The sequence below is a fragment of the Seriola aureovittata genome, chromosome 22 (assembly GCF_021018895.1).
Source record: "Seriola aureovittata isolate HTS-2021-v1 ecotype China chromosome 22, ASM2101889v1, whole genome shotgun sequence".
Taxonomy (NCBI): domain Eukaryota; kingdom Metazoa; phylum Chordata; class Actinopteri; order Carangiformes; family Carangidae; genus Seriola; species Seriola aureovittata.
Genome location: NC_079385.1, coordinates 417480 through 440057, shown reverse-complemented (window position 1 = coordinate 440057; position 22578 = coordinate 417480). Strand labels below are relative to the sequence as shown.

Here is a 22578-nt window from a genome sequence, read left to right as displayed (position 1 = left end):
GTGCGCGTGCGTGTGTGCATGTGTGCGTGCATCACCTGCACTGATTTAAGACTGAGCTGCTGATAAAAAAAATGTTTGCGACAAGTATGTTGTGTTTCCTGTGGCTGCTTCACAATAAAAGCCACCTCCTGTTTCACCAGTTAAACATTTGACTGCAAGAAATGTTAATACAAATCAGCTCCGCACTGTGTAAAGAGAGTGCACAGGGAAAGCCACAGTTCAGAACCTAATAAATGTCCTTTTTCAAAATAAAACTCCTTTTTAAAGTGGCCTTTTATTGTGACCAGCCCTGTGACAGCTGATATCATGAACATCTTTAATAAATCTTTCTACATTAGTTTTAGTGAATTATTACACTCTGTGCTGTTACTTGAATATCCAGCTGGTTAAATTTGAGTTCAGCATCCTGCTCTCTGTGAACACCTTCACTGTGTTAAAACACAGCCAATCACTATATGTTTGAACATCTTATTTAATCACAGCTCATAGATACTACTTGTTAACCAGCAGGCTGATGGAACACTAGTTAAGATGGTCAGGTGACAGGGAACATATATGACAGCAAACCATGCTGCGTTTGTGATGCAGTTTATACTCAAACAGCAGAGGTATGTAAAATATGTGGGCACATTTGTCGGCACAAATGAATATGTCAGAATTTTGACTTGTGCTGAAAGCATGATGCACATTGACTCCACCTACAGATGATGGCACAAGTTCAGTCGAAATAAGCTGAGTCCAAAACTTTGCTGTGACCTGGTCATTGAAGTTTTCTGAGCTGGAAAGCAACATTAACCAAAGCAGAGAAGATATATCTTTACTTTTACTTCAGGACAATCTGAACTCATCATCAGAACTTATGTCTTCACTGGGAACCCTGCTTACCTCCCAACACGCCTCTAAAACACACACACACTCTTCTCCTGTATCACAACCTTCCTTGTTTCCTCACATCGACCCCCTCCCCTCCAGTGTTGGATCTTCACAGCTTCTCACATGAGGAAATTTGTAGATCGATCAACAACACATTAAAACTATTTTCAGCAAGTAACACTGTTCGTTTTAAATGGTGTGGCACTCACCCTTAATGTCTTTCAGCCTTAATCCTGCAAAAATGATGAAACAGTTATGATATGTAATTTGAAGTTGAAAAAGGTTCAGGTTTATCTGTATTGTTCAGACTGTGCTCTCTGACTGGTTCTGTGTGATGTTCAGAAGTACATGCAGGAGGCCCGCAGCCTGGGGAAGAACCTGCGACAGCCCAAATTGTCTGATCTGTGTCCTGCCGTCATTGCTCAAACCAACTGGAAGTTTGTGGAGGGGCTGCTCAAGGAGTGTCGCATGAAGGTGAAGTACACGACCACATGAAAGTGAAGTACTCAACCACATGAAGGTGAAGTACTCAACCACAGCAATAAGATAGGATTCATTAGTACAGTGGGTTTTTATATACTCATCCTCGCTCATGAAGGATGCATCAACATCAGACTGTCTTTGTCCTGAGTTCTGGGCTCATCAGACCAGGAGTTCCCATCTGTGATAGAAAACATGTTGATTTTTAATTGAAGCACCTTCTGTTTTGGCCCTTACCCTAATCTCTGTTTAGGCCAGTCTCTGTCATTCTAACACTATCAGATACAGGGACAGACAGCTACGTCCTGATGAAATGTCGTCTTTATAACCAATGGAAGTCAGAGAACTGAAGGCACTATGAATATAATTTATTACTATAATTTATAGCAATAGTAATAATACTTCTACGGGCATGGGAAGCATACTAGTAATAGACTTAAGTATTGTTTTAGTAGATATTTTACATTTACATATGAAACTTTGTCACTTCTGCATTTTCTTTTCTTATTTAGTTTTCTATCAGTGTAGCAGAATATTATTTATTAATTTATGCATCAGTCCTTTTTCTGAATTTGTGAGTTTCGGATTCAACAGCTGTTTTTCAACTTTTACACCTCACACTTCTCTGTTCACACAGAGGCTTTAGAAGGACAAAAAAAACATCCAGACGTTCTATTCAGGCCATGTGGTTCATATTCCATTGATTGTTCTAACAGTATGCGCGCGTGTGTGTGTGTGTGTGTGTGTGTATGTGTGTGTTCAGACCAAGCGTATGCTGGTGGAGAAGATGGGCCGGGAGGCAGTGGAGCTGGGCCATGGGGAGGCTAACATCACTGGACTGGAGGAGAACACTCTGATCGCCAGCCTGTGTGACTTACTGGAGAGGATCTGGAGCCACGGGCTGCAGGTCAAACAGGTTAACACACACACACACACACACACACACACACACACACACACACACACACACACACACACATAAACACACAGGAAGGCATACATGACTCTGTTTCTATCTTTTAATGAGATTTATGATAAAGAACATGTTGTGATATAAACACACTGTGGTTAATCAGGTATTTATGAACATATTGAGGCTGATGATCACACTTCACCTTCCTCCTCAGTAACCATGTTATGTTGTTGTGTTTTTATTGTGACATCTCCAGGGGAAGTCAGCCCTGTGGTCCCACCTGCTGCACTACCAGGCTCGAGAGGAGAAGCTGGAGCAGCAGCAGGCCGAGTCACCATGTAACACATACACACACGCACATGCTGTGTCTCTCCAACAGACATATATCTGAGTGTAACACATGCATTCTCTCATGTATTTTTCCTGAACAGTGTCACATATTCCTGAGAGAAGGAAGTCTGATTGCTCCATATCGCTGTCGTGTCTCCGTGTGTCTCTCATACAGGACATGAGGTACATGCTGCTGTCCTCTCAAGACAAATCCACAAGTTCTCCTCAGATTATTTACAGACATTGAGTTGTAGGTTGATTTCAGATAGAGCTCATTTCTGTGAGCAAACATTAAGAGGCTACAGGTGAAACACATTGTTGTTCGTGCCTCATAAAGTACTTAAGTGTTTGTCCATTCTTCAGTGCTTGACAGCAACTGCCCACAAAGGTCAGAAGGTCAGCACAGCTTTAAGTCAAAGTTCAGCAAGTTTAAACTTTTGATGCACCATGCACACACAATAATGGAGGAGAGATTTTCATGATACTGTAAATATGCCGAAGTTCTCCCCCATTAATTTTCTATGGGACATGAGCAATTCATTTTGCAAGGCATTAATTAATTTTTATTAAGATGAAATTTAGATTTACCAAAAACAAAGACAGAGTGTGGCAGTGGTGAAACAGGAAGTTTACTGTGTATTGTTGTGTACCAGCTGCAGAAACAGTATACACTGTGGTACAGAGTCAGTGAGGATCAGACTGATCTGTTGCTATGAGCCTTCATCACTCCGTCCTCTGTCTCTTCAGGCACATCCGGAGCATGTCTGAGATTAAGACGGACGTGGGCAGAGCAAGAGCCTGGATCCGTCTGTCCCTGGAGAAGAAGCTGCTCTCTCAGCACCTCAAACAGCTGCTGTCCCGACAAGCCTTAACCAAGTGAGCACACACACACACACACATACACACACGTGCGCGCACACACACACACACACACACACACACACACACACACAGATGAATCAGTGTAAACCAATCACAGCAACGCAGAAATAAAGACAAACTCAATGTTATATCAAAGGTGTGACATCCATATGTTTTGAAGTGAAAGCTTTAGGTCTACATCTCATCTACAGGTAATATTACAGGTCTGTCTCTTCCATCATGGGTTAAGGTTGATCAAAGGTGGGGAAGTGGACCAGATTATTTTTTCCTTATCCTTGAAGTGGAACATACTGTGGCGTCTTCTTTGCCTCACTGTGGTTCACAGGTCAGAATGTGCACTGGTTGTGTTTCCCTGACAGCCACAGGGGGCAGCAGTGAGCAAATTTGAAAATGCACTCAAAAACAAGCTTGGACAGATCAGACACAGGTGAGATTTCACAAAGTGCTTCACAATCAACATTCAATAAAAACAATTTTTCAAAGAATTACAATCAATTACATCAAATAAAAAAAAAAAAAGATTGAAAAAAAATACAATAGGAGAAACACATGTAGGACACTGGTTGAAAGCATAAAATACCATGTTACCTAAAAGCCTGTCTAAACAGATGGGTATTCAGTTATTTTTTTAAAAGAGGCCACAGAGTCCAAGGATCTCAGATTTGGTGGGAGACTATTCCAGAGAAGGCACAGTCACCCCGGGTCTTAAAGCGTGTGTGTTGTAAATTTTAAAATGGATTCTAAAATTAATGGGAAGCCAGTGCAGGGAGGTTAAAAATCTGTGTGATTTTGTTAAAGGCCTGGCAGCAACATTCTGGACAGTTTGCAGGCACTGTAGGGAAGATTTGGCCGGACAGGTAAAAAGGGAATTACAATAATCTATACATGATGAGATAAAAGCGTGTATTAACATCTCCATTTAATTTTGTGATACCACAGGTCTGAGTTGGCTATATTTCTTAAATAGAAAAACCATGACCTTGTCAGTGTTGTAATGTGTGCATCAAAACTCATGGACTGGTCAAAAATAATGCCAAGATTGCACAGACTGGGTTGAGAAGAGGATGACAGGTCACAGAGGTTCTGCTCGATTGCTGATTGGATATGGTCAGGAGCAATAATGAGAACTTCAGTATTAACTGGATTTAACTGTAGGAAGTTGTTCCACATCCAGTTTTTAATGGCATTTAAACATGTTGGTCAATGTAGAGAGTTTGTGGGAACTTGTAGGGTTTAAATGAAAAACAAAGTTGGTTGTTGTCAGCATACAAATGGTAGATGTTGTTAAAATCACAGAAAATTTGTCCTAGTGGCAGCATGTATGTAGAAAATAAAATGGGTCCTAAGACCGATCCCTCAGGAACACCACATGTAAGGGGAATAGTGGCCAATGGAGCCAGTGGAGTTAAAAGCCTTTAAAAACAGAAAGGTTGGTAAAACATCTAGCGGGCTTGAGGAGGTCTTCATTTGTCCTATCAAGGCTGAAACATCATCTATGGACACAGGGCAAAAGGAATCCAGGATGGGTGGTTTTAACAAGCCACTAGTGAGGTGAGTGGATAAGGGTGTAAAATCACCCTTACATTTACAACCTTCTCTATAAAATATTTAGGAAATGTATTGCAGTCACTGTTCCAAGAGATTGGCAAGTTCGGGGTGCTGGGAGAGACAATGCGGTTTATGGTGTCAAACATGACTTTAGGATTTCTCTTATTGGAGGATGTAAGAATTGAAAAGTAAGCCGCTCTCTCAGCCTTCACCAAGTCATTGAAAGTGCACATGAGTCCTCTAAGATGTAGCCTGTGAACTACAAGTTTTGTGGCTTTCCACAAGCGCTCAGTCTTTCTGCTTTTTTGTCTAAAACTCCAGATGGTGTCATTTATCCATGGTTGTGGATTTTTGTCTGCGCAAAGTTGACAGCTACAGCCTAATTTAAATATAGGTGTGCTTCATATGAGGACAAGGCTGAGGCTCCAGTGTTGGACAAATGTCAAATAAAATACATTTGTGGTCACTGACACATAGGTCTTTAAGAACAACATATTCAATAGCGATGCTATGAGAAAAAACAAGGTGCAGTGTGTGTAGAGCCTGATGCATGTTGCTTAAAATTGTGGGACTCAGTGAGGTTAAGAAAGGCAGAGGCAGCGTTACATGTGGGGTCATCAATGTGAATATTAAAATCTCCAAGCATTAGGACCTTGTTCAACATTATTATAGATGATAAAAAGTCTTCATAATCTGATAAAAAGGAGCCAATTGGTCCTGGACATCAGTAAATTAATTAATAAATTAATAATTCAAGTCAAGAATTATTGACTTATTAAACTAAGTCCTATTTATTGTATTAATTAATTAATACAATAAAGGTGTACTGATAAAAGAGCAGTCTCCAGGATAAAGCTCAATCAAATGCGAGTAGTACACATTCTGCTGCCAAGTTTCAATTAAGAGCATGACAAAAAGGTCAAGCAGTATGAATGATTTATTGCCAATTGAGCATGAATTTATCAGTAATAATGGTCTGTATGGGAAAGATGTCTGGTGAAACTGGTAACGACAGGTAAGGTCTGTAGGGGAGGTTGGTGCGAGAAACAGTACTATGAGCTGCCACTACAGGGGGAGAAGAAAACGATGAAGTGCACAGTTCCAGAAAGGGGGTGTGGGATGTCAACAGTCAGTCACGTGAAGCTGACTGGACAACATGCTGCATGTTAGCATTTGGCTGCCCAGCCTGTTAGGGTAGACAAACAAGGAATGGTTCCAAAACAGGTTAAAATTGTCAATAAAACCAATGATATGAGCTTTACAGGCGGACTGGAACCAGGTGTTGAGGCTGAGAACTCTGCTAAAGTGCCCTATTACTCGGGCCAGTGTTGGGAGGGGACCACTGATAAAAGCAGACTTCCTTGTTATTAAAAAAAAGTGAAAGTGTGTGGCTGTGTGGAAAAAACAGGTATTTTCTGATTATGGAGTCTCCAACTATTAATGTAGTTGGAGAGAAGAGAGCACGAGAGGGTTCTCATGGAAGGAGAGTGCAAGGTTCATACAATGTATCTGGGCAAGTCAGAGCAGCTGTGACAGTGAAGAGGCAGCAGTATAAGTCCTGGGGGAGGCGTTCCCCGCTGAGTCACAGTGAGGAAGGCCGATGGAGCGCCGGAGCACAGCCTACTGTAGTATCCTGTGGGGAAGAAGAGATTGCAGACATCCAGCTTGATAGCAGTGACTCTCTGATAGCCTCCTTTAGGTCGGTGATCTTAAACATCTGTTTCACCTTCCGACCTCCAATTAAAAAAAAACACCTTGAACTTTTCAATGCGAAGCATCTGGAGCTGCCTTCAGAGGACTTTTCTACATAACCTCAGTGAGAAAAGAGTGGAGCACACCGATCCATTCACAGCCTGTCCTCTTTGACTGGTAAGACGTTTGGTCTTACCAGTCAAAGAGGACAGAGGCATCACACACATTACAGTCAACCTGGGACAGGTGTAGATTTGTGATGAGGCAGAAGGTGCAACAGGAATTCAAAGCTATTGGATATTAGATGAAAGGGCAGGGATTATCAGTGTCACTTTTGACAGTATTTTAGAGACAATCAGCAGATAAAACATTAAATGACACCTGTCTGTGAAGATGACCTGTGCCTTGTGTGCTCCACCCACAGGAATCTGTATAAACGTTACGCCTTCCTGCGCTGTGAGGAGGAGAAGGAGCAGTTCCTATTCCACCTGCTGTCGCTCAACGCCGTCGACTACTTCTGCTTCACTAGCGTCTTCACCACCATCAGTGAGTTCAGCTACATCAGATCAGATTCACACCACACCTTGATGACATGTCACAGGCTGAACATACAGCATTAATGAATCTAATACTGGTAGAAACACTTCAGAGACATAAGGACAGGATAGAGCTGGGTTCTAGTTGTATGCCATTCCCTCTCTGCCCTGACCTTATCATACTATCACCATAATATAAAGCAGAAGTTCCAAAAAAAAAATGTAAATCCAAACCTGTTACTAGAAAATATATTGGTGAAGTAGATCCAACTCTTCTATGGGACTCAGTGAAGGCAGTGAGTCATTGGAGGTGAACTGACAGTGTGTGTATGTGTATATGTATATATGTATATGTATATGTACGTATATGCGTGTATACATAGACATACATACATATATATGTATATATACTGTGTGTGTGTGTGTGTTACATTAACCCAGTTATAATCTGTATCTATCTGTTCTAACACTGATATGTTTGTCCCGCAGTGATCCCGTACCGAGTTGTCATCATCCCCATCAAGAAGCTGAGTAATGCCATGACTACCTCCAACCCCTGGGTGTGTGTGTCAGGAGAGCTGGGAGACTCAGGTATCATGCAGATCCCCAAGAACGTCCTGGAGATGACCTTTGATGTGAGTAATGTGACCTTTGACCTCTAACATAGCTGAGCACATAGTCACTGGGGTGTGGTCTTACTTGTTTTTATAGTGTAGTCGATTACGTCTGTTGTGATGTAGTCACCAAATATTTGGAGCCTGGTGACACTGAGGCAGTAAACCTGAGCAGTCACATGACTTCCATCAATGTCCCCCAGTCCAGACTGTAGTTCTGTCAGCTCCTGTAACCAAGTGTCACCACCTGCTGGTGTAGCTAGTAACTGTACATTGTAAGTTATATGTATTTGCAAATTGCTCAGTATTTTTATTGATTAGATTTTACATAACACAAAAAAAATACATGTTTGTTGTAAAATATGTATATCATGCTACACATTGTGGATTGTCTTCTGTGGGTTACACAATAGTAAAGTCCAATAAAAACTTCTATAAATGGGGAGATGGATGAAATGTTCTGCACCTGACTACAACATTTCATCCTTGAAAGAAAATATTTTAAATCAAGCTTTTACACATCGACAGGGAATACACTTAAAAACATAATATGATGATTGAGGTTGCAGCTACAGATATAACATGAAGTGGATCAGTGATGTCACTGTAGTGCACACAGTGAGGACATTGACATTAGATAGATAGATAGATAGATAGATAGATAGATAGATAGATAGATAGATAGATAGATACTTTATTCATCCCCTAGGGGAAATTCATGTGTCCATTAGCTCATTGTTCATAATAATAATAATAAAAATAACAGTTGATAATTAGTTCTAATAGTAATGGATAAACTGATGATTAAATGAGCAGCAGGGAGACTGGGAATCTAACTTAGGACATGCCTGTGTGAGTGTGAGTTTGCACTGGGGAAGTTTCCTTGTCTGTTTGCTGTGATGATGTTCTGTGTTTATTTATTGTCCATCCATTGTGTCTTAACACGTGTCTCCATCTCCCTCAGTCTGCTTTCAGGCCTCACACACACATCTCCATCTTGTTCAAGGTTAGAGGACCCCCCCCCCCCCACACACACACACACACACACACACGCACACACATCATCCCCTCCCCCTCTTTGACATCCTTCTTTTCCATTCATACCATTACCTTTTGCCCCGTAGACACTGTCCACCTCGTTTAGCTGGAATCAGGTCATAATTGTTAGGCAGAGTTTTCAGACACCACATTCAACAGACCCACCCACCCACCTTAAATACTACTTTGTGTTATACTTCATGGTCTGGACTGTAATTATTAGCTTAACACTACTAACAGATGTGGAACAAAGACAAGTGTTTAATGTACCTTAAAGTTATGGGTGTAACTGAAATAGCAGTGCAGTGCAAGCTGGGACTACATTCAACCATCTCATTTCAGTGTCCATGAATTAAACAGGACAATAAAATGTAAATAATAAAATTATATGAAACTAACTAAAAAATCTATGAACTTTAACTTAAAGACAGTCAGTTATAATCTATATAATAATCTATAGCCTGACAGTTGGACAGTAAAACAGTGCTTGTAATAGTGTTGTAAAACAGTAGTTTGTAGTGCGAGTATATAAAGTAAGGTTTAAGCAGAATGAATTTGATTTCAAAATTCTTTACATCAACTAGATTTTCTCTGTGCTGTGTGTGTGTGTGTGTGTGTGTGTGTGTGTGTGTTGTGTGTGTGTGTGTGTGTGTGTGTGTGTGTAGTGTCAGAACCTGGGGAAGCTGACCACAGTGCAGCTGGGTCATGATAACGCTGGTCTCCTGGCTAAATGGCTGGTGGACTGTGTCATGGTGCGTAATGAGATCACAGGACACACGTACAGGTTAGTGGAGGCTCCCTCTCTCATTCAGTGTATCTATCATCTGTCTCACCTGTAATAATTTCTCACAGATGTCCATTCAATAGATTGATCGACTATGTTCCAACATTTGATCACACAAACACACCACCTGACATGTCAGCTTCATGTCTGCCAAAATAAGTTTAGAAAAATACAAAAAAACAGACCATGTGTTTGCAGAGTCATGCTCTACTGTATGTCTGAAACACAGAAGTTGTTCATGGTGTTTGTTACTTTGGCAGTGAGTCTCATGATCTGATTGGTCTGTTTTCTAGACTAAAATCTCTCTATTTAAACTGAGCTCATGAGATTCAGGCTGGATTTTGTCTAGAGTCTATGGTGTATACTCTATACAATCTACAGTCTATACAGTCTATATAGTCTATACAGTCTGTACAGTGTAAAGTGTATGTAGTCTATACAGTCTATATAGTCTAATCCATTAGTTGATCAACAGAAAACCAATTGACAAAAACAAGTAATTTGAAGGTGTCACTGTGGACCCTGGGAAATAAAAACTGACACTTTTCACTGTTTTTGACCTTTAATGGACCAAATGATTAATAAAGGAACTAATCTTCAGATTAATCAATAAGGAAAAGTAATTGTTAGTTGCAGCCGTACTGTAGTAGATAGAAACAGTGCATTTGTTGGGGAATATTTTCAGTGGTGGATTAATCCACGTTTGGTGCTTTAATGAGTATGTGTGGCGGTAGGACAATGTGTGTGGGACTGAGTCAAATAGTGTGCGTGTTCATGGTGATGAAGGAATATATAGGTGTTACAGTGTGGCTCACTGCTGATTTTTAATAATAACAATAAACCTCTATGGCTCAGAGGAATCAGATACATCAGGCTCTGCTCCACACACAGAACCTGTCAGCAGAAGACATTCAGAGTTGATTTGTCTCTATACATGAGATTTGTTGACCAGAAGAAGAATACGACTTAATCTCTGTCCCCTCCAGGTTCCCATGTGGTCGATGGCTCGGTAAGGGCGTGGATGACGGCAGCCTAGAGAGGGTTCTGATCGGTGAGCTGGTGGTGCCCAGTGGAGAGGAAGATTCTGGGAGAGGCTGCCGTACGCCCCCACCACAGCGCTCACCGTCCCAGACCAGACGCATCAGCATCACATCGTTGTCTGGACGAGGATCCAGTGAGTACCTGTCAGGGCTGGGGGCTGCTCAGATCAGGGGGATACAGTCAGGGGATAGTGAAGTCCTCACAGGCCCCACCAGATACGAAAACCTTATCTAAATTGTTTTAGCATTATATTTCACATCATAAAATAGTCTGTTGATAAGATGATGATGATGATTTTACACTTTTGAAATGTTTAATTAGAATCATTTAATTAAATGGTACATTTAAAAGGAAACTATATAAAATGAATTAATTAAATTAGTATTTAAATTGTGCATTAATAAACTCAAATCAATTCAAATCTGATGTTTTATTAATATACATTTTCTTTTAAATTGAACTATTTGATTTTCAGGACTGGATACAAGGATGAGGTCATGGTGTAGAATTACTATCTTATCTGTTATTTATTTATTTAGTTTGACTAAAGAAATTGAATTTAAATATACTGAGTCTAAAACTACTTGAATCAACATGTAAAGTACCTGATATGTGTCAGTTAGATTTAACTGGTGCCCTATATCTAACATGTTAACAGTAGAAGTTACAGTATGATGTAACACCTCAGCAGTAAAAAGCTGTTTGTGATTTCAGAACCAACGTCGGCCCAAATCCAGGAGGCCATTGGGGCAGCAGTGAACAACATCGTCAAACACTTCCACAAACCAGAGAAAGAGGTCAGTGACTGATTCTCAGTATTGTCTGAAGAAGAAACTAATTTTATTTATTAGCTGAATCACTGCTGTCCTGTCTCTGAACCCTTCACATTACTTAACTGGATGGACCTTATCGTCTCTGAATCCTGTGACTGTTCATCATGGTTTAATTCATCATGGTCTGACTCTGATATCACAGCAGAGGAAACAGGTGATGTGTTAGTGGCTGAGGCCACTTTAGTCCTCTCTCACAGAGAGAATAAAGACTGGAGAGATTCATGGAGTCCTGAAGGAGACCATGGACCAGACTACACTGGTTTCATGGAATCACACTGTAAAACCTAAATTCCTACAGGATTTGGCATCTACAGTTTTTCTCTGCTCAGGTTTTCTTTGTTAACCAGCTCAAACTGGAACATAATTTTCAGTAGTAGCTTGAATCTTCTCTGCAGAATTAGTTTTGTCAAAAAACATATTTCTGCAACAACATAGTGTTTGGTGTCACACGTCATTATTTTACTGAGAGAAAGAAAGAACTGAGGTGTTTTCCAGACAGGCAGGTTGGATTATTGGATTACTGTAGGATAATGAGAAGTTTAAGAAAGTGTTTTGACTCATACTTGGGACTCTGTGCTGCTTCCATCTGTTATTCAGTCATCTATAGAAATTGTCTTTATTGTAGTGTTCCTCTGTCAATTGGTGTTACTCAGCTCATTGCTGTGACTTCCTCTGTGTGTTTATGTGATGATGTGTCCCTGGTTGTCTCGGTGCAGAGAGGCAGCCTGACAGTGCTGCTGTGTGGAGAAAACAGCTTGGTAGCAGCTCTAGAGCAGTTCTTCCATCATGGTTTCAAGTCTGCCCGGCTCTTCCAGAAGACAGTGTTCGTGTGGGACTTTGTGGGTGAGTGTGGAGCTGCACCGCCACCTGCTACTGTAAAAATGAACTGTTTCATTTGGTCCATTATAACAGCTTGTTGGATGGTAAACCACAGTCTATGACTGTGCAAAGGAAGACAAACTGTCAGAGAGACTGATGTCCACTCTGACACCTCTGAGTCTGAAACGTTCTCTCCTCTCTGCAGAGAAGGCTGTCGCCTACATGGAGTCAGCTGATCAGATGGGGGATCTTCAGGAGACTGCACAGCCCCTGGGGATGACCTGTCAATCACTCTGTCACTATATCAACGCCATCAACTCCACCCCAAGGAGCATCGGCAAGGACGGGAAGTTCCAGCTGCTGGTCTGCCTCGGAGCCAGGTCAACTGACTTGTCTTGTACATGTCTGTGCATTACTTACTCCCAGGCACCAGTAAATCCAAAGGAAAATATATTTGATAAGATGATAGTCATATAAACTATTAGATTTTTTTTATAATTTAACTGTATTTGTCATCTCTTTACACATAACTGCTTACTATTCTGTATATAACCAGGTCCAATTTATTGTACATACTATTCAGTAATTTGTGTTCAAACTGACAAATGTACATTTATCTGATCAGTCATCTGTTATCCGTTAGTTACTTGTTGTGAGCAGTGAAGCAAAGATGAGTCTAAACTAATGGAATTACATTATTCACGGTTAACTCTACCTGACATAGTTGTTGACTGACAGGAATTCTACTCATGGTTCACATCCACTGCTTGTTGTGCAGAGACCGCCTGCTGCCCCAGTGGCTCCCCCTGCTGGTGGAGTGCCCGGTGATCCTGCGGATGTACGAGGACACAGCTCTTCTCAGAGACCGCACAACTGTTAGCGCCCTCATCGGTGTCCTGGAGACGCTGCACGATTTCCCCATCACACTGGAATCCTCGCTGGTCAAAGGCATTGACCTTTAACCCCAGGAGAGGGACAGCTGTTAAGCCTCCATCACCACCAGTTTCACCTACTCTGCTGTCTTTCAGCCAATCGGCTCTGTGATCAGACAGACAAGGGAGAAAGGAAGTGAGGGACAGCTGAGTGGCATTAAAACTTATTTGTTACCAAAGCAAAACGTTTCCACAGCTTCATGTGAAAATTCCGGACTACAGAAGCTTGGATGTTGTATTATGAATTAAATTACAGCCATATCAGCTTTATCATGTTTTACTTCATTACAGCAAATCCCAGATACTTTACATCACTGTGTTCACTTTTCTAAACACACCATCAGTTTTCAGACTTCCTCAGTCTCAGGTATTCTTTGGTTTCAGTTCAGTTCAGTCTCTCACACGACTGTCTGATTTCTCTTTTCTGCCTGTGGCTATCAGTTCATAGCTGATTGTACCTGATGATAAATCTTTAAAATCACCTTTTCCAAAAAACAGCTCATTAATGTCCTTAGACATAAGGTCTCTGTAGCTGTTATCAATCAAACAGGAAGGAGTAGTGCATTTGTTGGGGACTATTTTGAGCAGTAGATGAATTCACATTTTCTGGATTATTTTTGGCAGCAGTACAGTGTGTGTGTGTATGTGTGCGTGTGTGTGTATGGGATCAAAATAACTTACAATGTGTGTGTTCACGGTGATGAAGGAACATGTCAGTGTAACTGTGTCTCACTGATCACTGATGGAAACAGTGGAGCTCTATGACAGTGTCACACACACAGAACTTCATTCAGATATTCAGTAAGAAAAGAGATATTTAATTTACACAAACGAAGACTTTCTAACAGCTCTAAATGGCATTAACGTGATGTTAATGTAATTAAATAGCAAATAACAGCAAACTAATTAAAGTTGATTGACTGGGATGAACTGAAACAGTGGCTGGAAGGAAGGAAGTCAGACTTACATGATGTGTCTTTAAAAGTGTGGTCACAGTAGCAGACCTTTCCCTGTGTGCTGTGTAGCCTCACTCTCCTCCAGTAGGTACAAGTACATAAACTATCCCTATCCTCACATGATAGTTAGCATTAGCATTAGTGAGCATGCCTTTGGGATGTGGAAAGAAAAGACAACCTCAGGAAGAGACTTGAGCGATCACTGATGTAACAGAAGGAGGATTATAAAAGTGACTGTGACAGTGATAGAGTCCTGAAACTCACTGACTACCATACAGTGCAGGGCTGCGGACACACCAACTATCCATGTCTCTTTAATTCACTGGTGTTTGCCACTCAACTCCCAGCCTGTTTATGAACACAAACACTGACCTGAGTCAGGACGTTAACCTGTGGCTGCACGGACATTCCTACCAAAGCACAGGCATCGACCTGGCTGGCTGGTTTAAACCTGCTGTCTAAGTGTGTGTGTGATATCTCAAGTGTGTGTGATATATCAAGTGTGTGTGTGTATGCCCACCAATTATTTTTATATCTTCCAGCTGTAAATTTTCAAAGTTATCTAGTTGTGTGTGTGTGTGTGTGTGTGTGTTTGTGTGTGTGTGTGTGTGTGTGTGTGTGTGTGTGTGTGTGTGTGTGTGTGTGTGTGTGTGTGTGTGTGTGTGTGTGTGTGTGTGTGTGTGTATGTGTGTGTGTGTGTGTGAAGTTTTGTTTCTTTTAATCAGGAAAGCCTGGAGGAGAGATTCAGAGTGTCTGGTCTCTTTATGGACATACTGAGTGAATCCCTCCATAGATAAAATGCATCACTCATGTCAAATGGTGGAGGTTTAACACTTTCAGCTTATAAAAAAAACCATCAACTCATGAATCCAGAGTCTGCACCTCCCAAAGATTTTCTCTTAACAATAGTTAATATGAAACACTGTATGTGGCACTTAAAAAGACAGATTCTCATCATGGCATTGTTTTACTGGAAGAGTTAAACATTTAGGGAAGTACATTCACTCACTCACTGATGTCTGTGAGTCCAGAGCTGAGTCCAGTAACTTCCGCTGAACCACAAACTGTTATATTTACAGTTTTGTTTATGTAAATACAAAAAGAGCAGTGTTCAAGTTGTCAGTTATTTCTCTCTTTGGACAGAGACTGCTCCTTCAGTTCACCTGACTTTGTCCTTAACTCACAGACATGAGGTTGATATTGATCTTCTCACTTCACTCTGTTTTAAAGCAAAACAACATTAGTTAAAGCACAATTAAGTGTTTCTGGTGCTTTTACGAGGATAAGCAGAGGAAGTTCAAACTAACATTGGCCAGGACTGTGTACATGTCATCTGTTATGTTTTTAAAAGAGGAGGTTCAATCCTAAAAATTAGAAATACAGGAGATTTTGTAGGGGACTATTTTCAGCAAGGTTTTAACACACAGGTGATTCACTGATTCAAAGTAAGCATGTACTGTTGATTTACTTGTTTATAGGCTCAGTTCATTGTTGGTTTGGGTCTTTATCTGGGATTTATTGACAGTAAAAAGTATTTTTAATAATAATATTAATAATACTGCTAATTCCCATAGTACATGAATGCAGCATGAACTCTGGAGGGAATGGGGTCTTACTCTTTTTTTCTTATATTAAAGACCTCAGTCCCCACCTCCTCCAAACACACAAACTGTAGATTTTGTCTACATCAGCAGCATCTAACAGAGACAGGTAGGAACTGTAATAACAGTTTTTTTCTTAATCTGCTGCTGCATGAGATATTTTACCACTGTTGCCACGTAGCGTTGTCTAACTGAACCCTTTCTGAGAAACATTGTAAATATTGTCCTCAGTGCATGTTGACCTTCTGTCTGATGTGTATTTATTGTGGTTCTACTGATTTCTAGTTGAACAATGAGTTTTAGGTGTTCTTTTTTATAACCCCAGGTCTTTGTAGGATTTTAGCTGTTTCCTGCATTGAGTCTGTGAATGACATGGTGTGACATGGTTTTCTTTGCATGTCTTGATTTCATGTATTTATTAATTTAATATTAGAAATGGTAGGCTGAGAGCAGCACTGGTAGGTTTGAGTTTGATAAAGCCTGTGGAATAACTGGAAACATTTCATGTCTCAAACAGTAACCACTATTTCGCAATGTTTAACCCTCTGTGCTTCGGCTGCTGTGTTCTCCATGCCTCACCTGCAGCATAACAGCTCCATCTTACATTGGATTAGTTTGTGTACAAACTGAGGACTTGTGATGTGGACTATTGAGATTCCTCCCTTGGCTGACGCACAGTTTATTCACCGGGTGGATCTGTTACGTGAACGTAGTGTGGCGAATGGTATTCACCCTGAATGGATCTGCGACAGGAAATATTGGACTGACGACTCTTTTCTGATATTTATTATGACTATTTCAATAAAAGCACCTTTTGTTTTAAAGTTTCTATTTATGTGTGTCCATAAACTACACTCTATGCATGTACAGTTTGTCCACCTTTTAGAAACATTAAAGTGAAAAAAATCTTACTCTTATGTGAAATTCTCCCTTTTTTTGCCTAGTTTTCATTTCCAGAAATTTCAGAGCTTACAAACATATTTTAACTTTAAATCTAAACCAACAGATCCGTCTTTTTCCAGATGTTGAGAATCGTGTATTTCAGTAACACATTAAATCATTAGTGGTAATATTATATTATAAAAAGATAAAATTGCCATTTTTGCTGATCAGTCTACAATCAGTAATCCATCCAAGTATTCAGACCCTTGACTGTGGCTCCAAATTGTGGTGAGGTGCATCATCTTTATATTAATGATCCTCGAAATTAGTTTAGAAGTTGACTGGAATCCACCTGTGGTTAACTATTTCAATAAAACTCAAGAATCATTTGTAGTTCTAAATTACCAACTAGCTTCACTGGAATCCCGTATGTTATTACAGTGTCATCTAACTCTCTAAAAAACTAAATAAAACAAACATAAAGTGTAAACAAAAATAAATTAGCTACAATATTTTCATAGATATGAAAAAAAACGCTGTACAACATGGTTGAAAGCCCATAAGAGCTATTCTAGGTTGTATAGTTTATGAGCTTACAGTGAGTGAAAATAATAAAACTGAAAATACACAAATGAGAAAATGGTGGCTCGAGAGAAGCGTAGCGCACCTGCTTTCCTACTGTTTCTACTATTGGCACAGTGGCTGCATTATGCATCATGCAAAGTCGAATTCCAATGACTCCCTTTCAGTAAGTGAAAAGAAATTGCGCCAAAACGCAACCGGAAAGCATGCTCGGTATGGCAGCTTTGATTTGAAACTGCCAAGGGGAAAGTGGCTTTTGTTATTAGCGCGTCTTGACACTCGGGCGGGAGACGTTACAACTGATAATCTGCAACTACATTGTTGTTAAATGTTGAATGAGTCACTTCTACAGAGAGGCGTTTTACCGCGTGACACAGATGTTAGTCGCTTGTTTTCACATTGAAACAAGGTAAATGTGTTTCTTTGGTTTAGGGATCAGGGATCACTTAGGGCCAGCTTAACTCAAGTATCTGCTGTGGTGCTGCTTATGTAGAAGTTCAGGAAGCAACATGTGGTTCAGTTAGACGACACATAGCTGATGGAGATAATTAAGAAACTCCATCATATTTAAGCACACAGTGATGATACATATTTAGTTTCAGAGTGAATAACACTTCAGAGGAATAAAAAATATGAATAAACATCCAGACCTCTGCTTCTTATACTATCAGAACTTGGCTGATCAGGTTTTAAGATTCCCTCCTCCTTCACAGTAATCCAGTGACAGTTGTCTGTATGCAAACAGGAGCCGATCACAACTGATTCAGCTACTTTTAATAGGGACAATATACCACAATACTAACAAACAAACAGAATATACAGCTCTCTGGTTGTAGCCACCAGTGCAACTCCCTGAATCCATGGCAACAGTCTACTGCCTAAATCACCCAAAGTATTGTGGGAACTGTAGTTCTACAATTTAGAGCATGATTATCCCCCAAATAGAGGTAAAACAAAGAATAATAAGTTGATCTATACCAAACAAAGTTACATTTTACAGTAAAAACAGAAAAGGTAAATACAATCCTGAAGGCAATATCTCTGTAACTCCTTGATGGAACATTCATTAGGACTCAGGGATGATGATGATGATGATGATGATAATGATTAGATTTTGGTGGTTAAAGGTCAAAGTTCAAGGTCACGGTGACCTCAATTTCATCAGGAACGCCCAGAGGTTAATTTCATCACATCTGTCACAGTGTGATGTTGTAGTATTTCAGGCTATTAAAGTTAAAAGTGTTTAATGATTTATGTGCACATTTCATTGTTTGTACTTGTATAAATACACTGGATCAGGGAAAGTTAGGTTGTCAGACTGTGGACTGACCAACACTTGTTATTGGTTAGGAAAAGGCACATCTGATCGAGAATTCTGTAATTGTTCATTGCTTGCTGTAAAGACATACTAAACAATTTTAACTAAATTCTTTGGTGTGGACATTCACTGGTGTTTTGAGTATTTTGAACACTGCACTCACCCTGTGGGGGTGAGAGTTTTTTTCTGCAAACAGCAAAAGCTCCTTCAGTGACCTCACAAAACATGTTTCTGGGCACAACATTCATTCATTCACTAATCATAACACAATTTAACTCAAATGTCTATGACAAAATTAGGTGATAACATTTTTTATCCAAAAGGTCAAAGGTCAGCTTCACTGTGACATCATAATGTTTTGCAAAAACACTTCTGCTCATTATTCGACACTGTAACTCAGGAAGAAGAGATTGTGACTATACTTACTTGGCTGGTTGGTCGAGAAAATAATCACAAGGAGATGATTCTAGTTTTAACATTATTTGATTATTCAGTCAGACTAGATGAAGATTTTAATACTGCTGTTCATGGGCCATAAAGGGTACTATTTCTGATTTGGAGTCATTGAAGTGAGAGACATATTTGGATATCCTTCTGAATTCTGAATTTCAACAAGGCAGGCTCTAATAAAGGGCAGCTCAGTTGTGCCAGACTTTTTTAGGACATGTATCCATATGATATGCTCTAGGAGTAGTACGTAGGTGGTAAATGAAAGGAGACCCGGAGTAGAGCTCTGTTATATGTTGGACAGGTAAGAGATGAACTAACCCAGAGCCACATCACTGATGCCAACACAGCTAAAGAAGACACTGAGGCAGGGAGATTCATCTCCTCAACCACATGGACATTTATTATTTTTATTTTCAACTCTAGTGTATAGCAAATATACCACAACACTTCTTCTGTTATAATGGACCTAAAAGCTGAAACATACAACATGTTGATGCTCTGTATTTGTGAGACTCTTAGCTGGTCTGACTCTTCCTGTCCTGCAGGTAGGGTGAAGTATGTTGTGGGGACATCTGTAATGCCAGTTTCCTCCTGGTCAAGAGATGGAAAAAACTTCCAGTAGGATCAAAGAAGAACTGGAATCATGTAAGGAAACATTCAGCAGCTTTATTCTCACAGACCTCATATGGTGCTATATGTTAGTGTCATTCTGAAACTCCTTGTTCATATTATTGAGCGAGATCTTATTGTAAATCTCAAAAATATCCTTGTCTCCTGTGTGATTTCAGGTGGTCGATGCAAAAGCTGGTTCAAGCATGAAGGCCACACTGAGGATTAGGAAGATGAGAAAGAAGCTGAGGCCAAGTGAGATAAGTTGCGTACAGAGCAATCTGAAGAGAAACAGTAAGCAACCACTTCAGTACTTTTAATACATGTATATGACAGTCAGTGATATGACAGGGCTGCTTGATTATGGCCAAAATCAAAATCATAATCACGATTATTTTGATCAATATTGAGATCCCGATTATTAAGCACGATTTCTTGGTTGTCTCCATTGTCACTAAGTGCAGGGTCTGTGTGTGTGTGGTGCATGGTGCTACAAGGTGTGTGAGAGCGCTGCCACGCTGCTCACACACAGGGTCAGGGAGAGAGATGCAGATGAACTTCTATGTAGGGAAAAGCAAAAATGCATCATAGAGGAATGTCTTCATCGGTACAGAGATGGTGAATGTGAAAGAACTTTTATATTGCAACAACAAATACAAAATCTATTTTCCTAATTCCTTCAGTACCAAGAGTGGAACCGATAACATTGTTTTTGTAGGGAGGCTGAAATTTGTTGTGAAACAGAATGCTGCACAATAATCATTTTCTCTCAATTATCTTGTTTTTATAATTGTTGGAGGCCAAAATTGTAATCAAAAATAAAATTTGTTTAATTGCACAGCACTACAGTATAGTTAGTGATGTGACAGTGTATGACAGTGATGTAACAGTATATGACAGTCAGTGATGTGACAGTATAGTTAGCAATGTGACAGTGTATGACAGTGATTAACAGTATATGACAGTTAGTGATGTGACAGTATATGACAGTTAGTGATGTGACAGTTAGTGGTGTGACAGTATATGACAGTTAGTAATGACAGTAGATAGATAGATAGATAGATAGATAGATAGATAGATAGATAGATAGATAGATAGATAGATAGATAGATAGATAGATAGTTTATTTATCCCCTAGGGGAAATTCATGTGCCCATTAGCTCATTGTTGATAATAATAATAATAACAATAACAATAATAATAATAATAATAATAATAATAATAATAATAATAATAATAATAATAATAATAATAATAATAATAATAACTAGAAAATTCCAGGGAAATTTTGAGTGCCACGGGGGCTACTGCCGGGATGAGTACATGATTTATTTCCAGTGTTCAAAAGTCACCCTGATCATATTCTGGTTTTGAGAAATGTCTTGATATAAAAGACTCTGATATAAAACAATGTCACATCCCTCCATCATGTATTATGTGGGAAATATCTCATATTCTGTCTTGTTTTTTTTTAATAAAACAAGAGGCAACATGTCTTCAAACTGGCATTTAAATTGTTAAAATCCTGAAAACTAATAAACATTTGGTAGGTTTGAGCAGAACTGAAGTGGTTTAAGAGATGTATGAAAAGAAAAGCAGAAAAAAATATTGATATATGATGATTTTATAGCATTTTCTTTGTGTGTCCTTTTTTGGACGCAAGGAACCCCAGAGGGTACAAAATGTGTTACCAGTGTATAATAGACCTGTAACAGTAACTGACATTAGATTTTAAAAATATGTCAAAAAAGACACTTTCTTGCAGAAATCCATACCTTCAGCTGTAACACAGCCAAAATGATCAGCAAATCATAGAAGAAAAGTGAAGAAAATGTCCAAAAAAGGACAGAGGGACCCCTGAGGGTTAATAAATCCCATGAACCGCTATTTAAATTACCACTATTATGTTTTTTTTGGTGCTAAATTTAACATTACTGGGGAGGAAAGCAACGTGACTAAAAGTGACAGCGAGAGAGGGCTAGTAGCTTCTCCTCTCTGTCTCAGCGGAGACCGTCACAACTTCATTCACTCTTTTAACAAAACAAAAAAAAAAAGCAACGAAGGAAGCAGTAAATGGACTTACATATTTAAGACCTAACTAAATGTAATTTAAGAACTAACATGCGGCTAATGTAAAGCTAGCAGAGCTTGGAGAGTTGGTTATCTGGTTGCTAGGCACGCACACAGGTCAGGAGCTGCCGTTGCCATGGCAATGTGAGAATCTGCCCAGAATTTGGCTTCTACATGGCTTCAAACAATTGCAAATCATGTGAAAACCGTTACTTCTTTTCAAAAACCGAAAACACCGTGACAGACACTGAAGCCAGAAGTTTCTTACAGTCTCTATTTTATTCAGATATTCCTTAAAATGAGTGAGTAAGCTCAGTGCGAAGACAGAGTGAGATTCTTTTGAAAAAAAAAGACGATTACCTTAGGTGTCAATGAGAGTGAGACAGGTATTGCTGCTGTACTCGGCACCCCCGTTTAAATTTTGTGCAGACCCTGCCTGTCAGAATTACATTTTATGACTCCCAAAAACTATGTCTACATTTTGAGAAAGAATTATTTGTCTCCTTTTTACGGTTTGGCCATGAGCTCGAGTTAAAAATAAAAATAAAGGTTATTTTTTACTGCTTCACGCACTCTAGCCAACTGACGCTGTCACTCTAACTTTGAAGAAAAAGTGATTTCCACTCCTCCTTTGAGTGCTCATAGTTTGAAAAGTTTACATGTTATGTAAAAACAGTTGTTGTGTTTTGGAGAGAGCAGAAGTTTTTAACACCAAAAGTCATAGCACCTCTTTCGGGATCAAGACGCATGTTTTGATGTATATATTACCGGGGTTTTCTCAAAGCTGAGGAATAT

General features: G+C 39.7%; 1 protein-coding gene across 4 annotated transcripts in view; it reads left to right on the top strand.

Annotated features, from left to right (window-relative positions):
• dennd5b (DENN/MADD domain containing 5B) overlaps positions 1-16783 on the top strand; it is a 70421-nt gene extending 53638 nt beyond the window's left edge. For 2 of the 4 annotated variants that reach the window (XM_056367569.1, XM_056367567.1), the window contains 14 exons: positions 1216-1347; positions 2117-2269; positions 2523-2604; positions 2698-2779; positions 3344-3472; positions 7143-7264; positions 7744-7889; positions 8833-8874; positions 9572-9690; positions 10677-10864; positions 11446-11528; positions 12281-12407; positions 12589-12763; positions 13162-16783. In XM_056367569.1, the coding sequence (XP_056223544.1) occupies positions 1216-1347; positions 2117-2269; positions 2523-2604; positions 2698-2779; positions 3344-3472; positions 7143-7264; positions 7744-7889; positions 8833-8874; positions 9572-9690; positions 10677-10864; positions 11446-11528; positions 12281-12407; positions 12589-12763; positions 13162-13345 (1764 nt within the window). In that variant the 3' untranslated portion in view covers positions 13346-16783. The remainder of the gene's footprint in view (positions 1-1215; positions 1348-2116; positions 2270-2522; positions 2605-2697; positions 2780-3343; positions 3473-7142; positions 7265-7743; positions 7890-8832; positions 8875-9571; positions 9691-10676; positions 10865-11445; positions 11529-12280; positions 12408-12588; positions 12764-13161) is intronic. The other 2 variants (XM_056367570.1, XM_056367568.1) reach the window with 1 other exon arrangement.
• The last annotated feature ends 5795 nt before the right edge of the window (positions 16784-22578 follow it).